Source organism: Rosa chinensis, chromosome 5 (genome assembly GCF_002994745.2).
Source record: "Rosa chinensis cultivar Old Blush chromosome 5, RchiOBHm-V2, whole genome shotgun sequence".
NCBI lineage: Eukaryota > Viridiplantae > Streptophyta > Magnoliopsida > Rosales > Rosaceae > Rosa > Rosa chinensis.
Genome location: NC_037092.1, coordinates 39,924,928 through 39,932,944, shown reverse-complemented (window position 1 = coordinate 39,932,944; position 8,017 = coordinate 39,924,928). Strand labels below are relative to the sequence as shown.

General features: G+C 40.3%; 1 protein-coding gene across 1 annotated transcript; it reads right to left on the bottom strand.

Moving 5' to 3' along the window:
• Window positions 1-209: 209 nt before the first annotated feature.
• LOC112202393 (60S ribosomal protein L10a) lies at window positions 210-2,478 on the bottom strand. The gene is made up of 6 exons (XM_024343392.2): window positions 2,372-2,478; window positions 2,078-2,123; window positions 1,352-1,571; window positions 1,057-1,222; window positions 604-809; window positions 210-498 (listed from the first exon to the last, which is right to left on the bottom strand). Exons 2-6 carry the CDS (start codon window positions 2,080-2,082, stop codon window positions 445-447), a joined length of 651 nt encoding a protein of 216 aa, XP_024199160.1. The 5' UTR covers window positions 2,083-2,123; window positions 2,372-2,478; the 3' UTR covers window positions 210-444.
• Window positions 2,479-8,017: the final 5,539 nt, after the last annotated feature.

Here is an 8,017-nt window from a genome sequence, read left to right as displayed (position 1 = left end):
ATTCTCTTCTTATCAGTTGGCGATTCATCGAGAAATAACAAGCTGAAACCAACACAATTGAATCTTAACAAGGGCCAAACGTAGCAGTTTTTAAGGATAACCAAAACAACTAAACCAAAACTAACACGTGGAAAGTGTTCAAAGTTAAACAGGTGAAAAGTTCCCAGATTAAAAGTTAGGAGAAGTGAATGGTTAAATCCTTCTGAACATGCTGGTGCATAGAGATCTCTTTGGTCATCATATTATGCGCCACAAAAATGAAATCCAGTTTACTCTCCAACAATAATAATAAAAAGTCAAACATACCAACGTCAACAAGCATCAAGCAAAAAAGTAAAATAGGCAAATAAGAAAAAAACTGGACCATATGAATACACACACTTCCTATAAGGAGCAGGCTCCTTACAACCTCCAGCTACAAATCTCCAAAAATAAGTGAAGACTCTAATAAATGCGATATGGCTTCCCCATAGTGGTCTTCAGGTTCAAGCACTTTACCTGATTAAAAGAAATATTAATAAATCAGGGCACTGGAAGATTTTAAATGGGTTTTGTTTTTAAATAAATTTAAGCAAAGATATTGCAAAGGCACATTTTACTTACATTTTGCCAATTTTTTTTCAATAGTGAAACAAGGAAGTTCACACTCAATTGCACATTTTGGAAGATTTGCTTCTCCTCCATTGAGACATTCCCTACAGCAACTCCCATGCAAAGAACCTTCTTCAATTGGAACTTAATTGTTGCCTTTGTCTCAGAAATTTTAGACTCTAGGGATTCTTGGTGAGAAACAAGGGTTGGGAACTTTCCTGCATTGCATTTGAATTGAACCAAGTCCACAAATAAAAAACACTTCTGTTACAAAGATCCCACTAAAAAGCGTACAATGCTACTGATTAAACAAACCTTCCAAGGCACATTAAAACATAATTTTTATGCACAGGAAATGGTATTACAAAAATAGAAAAATATAATAATAATTAAAAAGATAATAATAATTTTTTAAAAAAAAAAACACAAAGCAATCAGCACTAAAAACATGGCTCTTGTACCAACCTGCCTTGTTGAGACCAGGACCCAAAAGACGGGGAATCTGCTTGATAACAGCTTCTGATGCTAAAAAGGCATGGTACTTCTTAGCCAGTTTCTTAACCAATTTCTTGTTCTTGTTTAACTTCTTCAGCGCTTCTACATCCATGTACTCCAAACCGATCTTCTGAGCCTGTAATTAATTAACACAAAACACAGCCACAACGTTAGACAACCATCTGCAAATTCTGAAAGGCACAGCTACAGAGATTGACTAGGAAATCAGCATTAGGTCCATGCTTTGACCAAGCAGAAGCATTACCTCTTCAACATGCTGAGCATCTCCAAGCATGCAGACCTTCATCTTTGGACGAGGAATGTGTGGCAACTTAACAGAACCACTGAAACGCTTGTCCTTTTGGGGATCATAATTTTTCAGCCCAATCTGAAGTTCTATAGTTTCTGTGAACTTTCGACTCTTTTCCTTGGAAGCGGCCATGATGATAGAGATAGCCTCCCTGAGAGTATCACTCTGAAGCTTACTGTAAAGACACATATGCAGTTAGAAAGGCTAAAACAGAAGCATCCAAATACCAAATGGAAAGTAATTGTAAAATGCTACCAGGCTAATCAAATAGACACTATGTGGCTTTTACAAATACAAATCAAAACTTGCGAATTTCATTTTCCAACATCAACAGTTCTTACGGTTTCTTAGAACAGAAAAATCATTCAAATAACTTCTCAACGACTGTCCTGAAAGTTTTTAACCTCCTACACATGAATAACACCTACCATTCTAAACTTTATCACAATAAAACCAAAAGCCCCAAACGAAAGCCGCCCGAATTTAAAGTCCTCATTCACTCACAAACTCAACTACAGATTCAATTCATGTTTCAGAGCTAGAATTATTAATCATACAATTTCAACTACTCAATTCTAACAATAGTTCAAGCAAGCGGAACGATTACACCAAATTAAAAATCAAAGGAGTGAACCTTGAAGCCTAAACCCCAAATAAAACAGAGAAGTGTAATTAGCATACCTCATGGTCGAAACTTAAGATGACCAATCCACCAACGATTTCTCACCTGCAAAATGAAAATGATCACAATCAAATAACAAAATTAAATCACCAAGATTTGCAAGTACTAATTGAAACTCATTTCTGCGTAGAGCTGAAACAGAGTAAACCAGAAAAATTTACTGCGTTCTGTTAAGTGGTTTTCCACGGAAAACAATTAGAGGATTAAAGATCCGTGAACTGAAGTACGAAGTCGGAATAATAAAAAGACGACGAGTAATCAAGTAGGAGGGAGGAGAAAGAGAGAGGGCTTACCGTAGAGAAGAGAAGAGGAGGCCTCGCTAGGGTTTCAGGCGGCCAAGCAACTTTATATAAGGAGCTAAAGATTGTGAGGTCATGAGTGATATGAAACCTAATCAAAGGTGCATGTTGGGCTGGGTTGTCTATGTGGGCTTCCGCATAATTTCATCTGGTGCATCTAAAACAATTCTTTTTCTTTCTCTCTTTTTTTTTTTTTCCATTCGACCTTCTTTTTCATAACTTTTAATTTTTTTTATTTTTCAATCTTTGGAGAGAAGAAGATTTTATTAAGGGTGCGGCTATTTCCACCCTATAATCAAAATTTTTTCTTTAAAATCTCAAAATTGTCCTTAACAACAATTATTAACAGAAAAACCATGAAAATGAGAAATCTGTTTAAGGAAAATTGAATTGGGAGAGAATTGAGTCGAACTTTCATTGATAATAGGGGCCTCTTTATATAGAGGATTACAAACATAGAGATAGAGTTGTACATGAAAACATAATCGTACATTGATTGGATATCTCCTAAGATTCTCCGAGAATATCTCTAATATAAACCATATTTCAACTAGAGCAAGTAATCTCGAGTTTGGGCCAGACACATATTCTGGATTTACTTGAACACTCCCCCTTGTATCGCCCAAACGTGGTGCTCCTCTCATTGCCTCATTAAAAACCTTGCCAAGTAACAAAAACTCTGTGGGACAAAAATAATCTTGGTCGAAGGGGAAAAAGAGCACAACACACCCTTCACGTTTCGAGACCATACATGTAGACATCTCCCCCTGATGTCTGCATCTCCCCTGACAACTACAGTCATTGGAGTTCAGATAACTTCCGCAAATGATGCTATCAACATGTTTCTCGAAAGTGGAATTTAGGCAGTGACTTAGTGAGCAAGTCTGTCACACTGTCCACAGATCGAACCTAGTTCACTTTGATCTTGAGGAGAGTCTGTTGATGCTGATTATACTTGGTGTTGTCGCTTTTGATGTAGCCTTTGCTTCTTTATTCAAAACAAGCAGCATTATCTTAAATGCTCGTAGGCTCATCTGTGGTAGACTTCAAACCACAATTGTTTCAAACATGCGTAATTATGGATCCAATCCATATACATTCACGAACCACTTTGTGAAGAGCAATAATCTCTGCATTGTTCGTAGATATAGCGACTAGGGTCTGTTCTGTAGACCTCCAAGATATCACGGTCTTTTCCCATTGTGAACACTTAACCAGTTTGGGAATGACCTTTGTATGGGTCAGAGAGATACCCAACATCAGCAAAACTTTCCAAAACACTTATGTCGTTTTTGGATGGGGATGGTGGACGCAGGCCAGTGTTGGTGGCGTTCCTAGTGTGTGATGGATCTGAATCCATCATCTCACTATAGGGATAGAACGAGCTCATATCAATCGTACATCTCAAGTACCGAAAAATATCTTTTACACCAATCTATGGCGTCGCGTTGGCGCAGAGCTATACCTTAGCTAACAAGTTCACTGCAAATGAGATGTCTGGTCTTGTGCATTGAGCTAAGTACAATAATGCGCCTATTGTACTCAAGTAAGGCACTTCTGCCTCTAGCACATCTTCGTCATCATCCTTCAGACGAAGAGGGTCCTTTTCAGGATCAAGACTAAGGACGATCATGGGGGTGCTTGAAAGTTTGACCTTGTCAAATACCTAAGCATCTATCGACACAATGCTCAAGTTCCAAACCGAGACATAATCGTGTTCTCCCATAATCCTTCATCTCAAAATCGGATTTCAAGTGTTCAGTGGTTTCCCTTAACTCTTTAAGGGCTTCTAATGAAGATCATGTCCAACATGAACTGCGATGGAATCCGAAACTTGTTATGGAAACGAGTGGGCATATCCCTTTCCAATCAAGTAGTCATTTTAGCGAGCATTTCAACCTCTTTATAAACGCCATTCGTGGTCTAGAGCCACTTGACTTTGGTAAATGAAGTTCACCATGAACCTTCATGTATATTCCGTATCTAGATCCCTATAGAGATACATAGTGACCACATTTGTAAGCTGCATGTTCAGTTATTCGGAAGCTACCAAACTGACAGGGTAGTGGAGTGCAATGACATCCATTACGAGAGAATATGTCTCATCGTAGTCGATTCCAGGGCGTTTTGTGAGAAGCCTTGCACCATAAGGCGAGATTGTCATCTCTTTTTCTCATCACGCTTTCTAACGAAGACCCATTAGTCAATAGGTTTTATGTTAGGAGGTGTTGGCATCACTAGCTCGAAAACCTCCTCTTCGTTAAAGAATCAATCTTAACCTGGATCACATATTTCCATTTAGGCCAAATTTCTCTACGTTGGCATTCATTCATCAACGGAGCGTGGTTCGATATCATCGGACTCAACAAACTCATGCGCAACAAAATGTGCAACTACATCATCAATTATGATGGAGTTTCTATCCCATGTCTCATGTACACTAGTGTAAGTTTCATTGAGCTCTATATTCTCAGGAATAGGTTCTGACGTTGAGGCGTCCCCCAACGATAACCATAACCCGGAAGATACTCATGAGACTGATTTTGAGTGTCGATGATCAAAGGATTGGAATGTGCCAAAGTATCCTTCGAACTCACTGGCCTCCCACGCATCCTAGCTGGGGCCATGACCTATAACGCCAGAGTGCCACTCTCTTTGGCATTGGTGCCATGCCTACTTCCGTGTAGGATGGCACTACGTCCTCTCGTAGGGACGTCATTCCTTGCAGGCATGTTTGCAGCATATTTGTGTGATCTCGTCACTTTAGTAGGGATCAGGATGAGACATAGTAGGGATAGACCACGACAATTCCTGTCGTTCCTGTTGAACATATATGTTCTTATCTCCCCCTAACGATGGGAAGACTGTCTCATCAAAGTGACATCCGCAAATCTAGTGGTAAGGAGATCACCTAGCAAGGGCATGAAGTGGCAGACTATTGTTGGAGACTCAAGTCCAACGTAGTTGCCCATTCGTCTATAAGGACCTATTATAGTGCCCTGTGGCGGCGCAATTGGCACATAAATGGCTCACTCAAATGTGCGTAAGTACAATACTCGTACCCAGTCACTAGCTGTAACGCAAAGGTAGATTGAGTGGTTGTAGATCGTAGACGAATTAACATAGCTGCATGCGATATTGCATCACCCTAAGCGGAAATAAGGAGATTGGTGCGCATTACCAATGTCCTGACTACCATCGTAGTCGTTTTCGCGAGACCATTTGGGTGTGTCCATGAGAATATAATGCCCAACATCAATCCCAATGCAATAACCATCGAAAGACTTCGATGTAAACTCTCTAGCATCGTCAAGTCCAATTGACGGAATAGGATAATCTGGGGAGTGAGCCCGTTGTCATATGATATGTGCTAGGAGCGTAGAATAAGCAGCTGTTACAGGTGAACAATGACACAACACATGACCAGCCTGTTTGCGTGTCAACCAACATCATGAGATATTTAAACGTTCGCAAGTTGGTTGAAATAGTCCACAGAATCCCCACGAATTCTATGTAAGAACAAAATGAGCATTTTCATATCCTTTGCATAGGACGGTCTCAGTCCTAATTTTCCTAAGGAACAGGCTTTGTAAAACGAGCGAGAGGCTTTAGAAGCAACCAATGAGAATTTTGATTGGGACTGAGCGTCTGAAACGCTATTTTAAGCAAGTTGGTGATTTGCAGCATCACCTGGGGCGCCATTACCATGATGGACGCCATCCATGGCGTCATGGATAGGGACTGCACTAGCCTTAGGCTGGTGGTGGATGGAGGCGGTGCCTTAGGCAATTACGTCGGTCACACTTAGTCCAGAAATCAACTTTTGATTCATGCTTCGTTTCGCTCGAAAGAAATGATGTCCATGTGAAGTCTTTAGTAGACGGATCATCATATCATGACTAGGATGATCTATCTTGTCGTGACAAAGCCAATATGTGTCTAAATCCAAGAGATCTTCCCTCATAACTTTATTGGATTTCATAGCTCGAATAGTGACATAGAGTTTACTAGAGAGACACATAAACTTCTCTAAGATGCGCCTTTGTTCGCAATCATTAGAGGTATTGCAAAGGAACTCATTTTCGTTCTCTACATGAGTTTTTGCATGGAATCCGTTGGCTATTCATAGGTGCGATTGGCCCTATGAGTGTAAAGAGTTTCTGTGACAGTAATTAAGGTGTCATTTGGCAAGTGGAACTTGGGCTATTCCATGCCCTTGAATTAATACTGATGGCCCAGCCATCGTAGTCACAAAAGTCATATGCTCATAATCAAAATGGAGTCATAAAGAAAAGAACTCAAAATTTTATTCATAAGCCAACGGAGTTACATCATTGTCTCTTTAACCAAAGAAAATATAATCCAAAATGCTAGCTAATGCAAAATAATGATAGTCGTCTAACTTCTTTTGGTAATTCTAAAATAAATGTGACCAGATGAGTAGAGAGATGTCGGTGGAGCAAGGCTCGCTTAAGTACCACTAATCTCAGAACCTTCCTAGACATCACACTTACTTTGGGTGAGCCTACTTTGAAGAAAGACTAAGCCATTGGCATTTACTACAAAGTATATGGCAATTGCCTATTACATCTCTTGAAAAATAAATACTTAAACAGAATTGGCGATCTATTGATCCCAGCTAGATTTGTAGTCTTCAACCCTTCACTCTAGATCATCTTCTTGATCTTCTTGTTCCACATAGTGAGCTTCTCTTGCTTCACAATATGCTTTGTAGGCGGTGACAAGTTCTTCATGAGCTCTACAAATGTGTGCCCAATGATCAGACACTCCATATCGAGAACATACATCTCTTTGCTCAAACTCCATTGATTGAGGTGCTTTGAAAGCGTCATTTAGATGGCTCTTAGTGTTGGTGGTGCCACCAACATGGCCAGAGGCGTTGCCTCCCTCTCTCTTTCCACGTTGACTTCTTCGGTTCCGTATTCACCTATTTTGGCGATTACCTTCCCAAATAGAGCGATTATATGGACCAGAACGTCCAGAAGTATCTCTAAGATTAGGGTTTCGCTCTTGGCGCCCTCTCTTTGGGGCATGACTATAATTGGATTCCGGAATATGCTCTGTTCCCACGGATCTCGAATTATAGTTCTTCACAAGAATGTTGTCATGATTTTCAGCGACATTCATAGCTCCAATAATCTCATGAAACCTTGCGATTCGTCTTGCAGTAACATAGATTCGATAGTTCTTAGCAACCATCAATGCGGAGATGGGGAAGGTAGAGAGAGTCTTCTCAATCAACATCGCATTTGTGATCTCTTTACCACAGAATTCCATTAAGGATTTAATGCGAAGTGCTTCCGAGTTGTAGTCAAGAACTGACTTGAAATTACAGAAGCGAAGGCTATGCCATCTCACTTCTAGGTCAGGAAGCAGGGAGACCCAAATATTTCATCGCGTGAGACGCATAGCTTTCTGGAGTCTTCTTCATTTATACACTCGTACTGGAGCGGATCATCCATATGACGAGTCATTAGGATGATGGCTTTCGCCTTATTTCCCTCTAAGGCTGCTCTATTGGCTTCCAAAGCTTGAGCTTGCTCAACAGTTAGCACGTCCTAGCTAGGCTCGAGAATCGTATCTAGGATTCCATCGGCCTTGAGATGCTGGCGGACATCA

Excerpts from the sequence above, each read along its gene's own strand:
- LOC112202393 (XM_024343392.2), bottom strand. Across the intron at positions 1,223-1,351 it reads ATGCTCAGCATGTTGAAGAG|GCTCAGAAGATCGGTTTGGA; the intron begins GTAATGCTTCTG and ends AATTAATTACAG. Across the intron at positions 810-1,056 it reads TCCTGGTCTCAACAAGGCAG|GAAAGTTCCCAACCCTTGTT; the intron begins GTTGGTACAAGA and ends AATGCAATGCAG.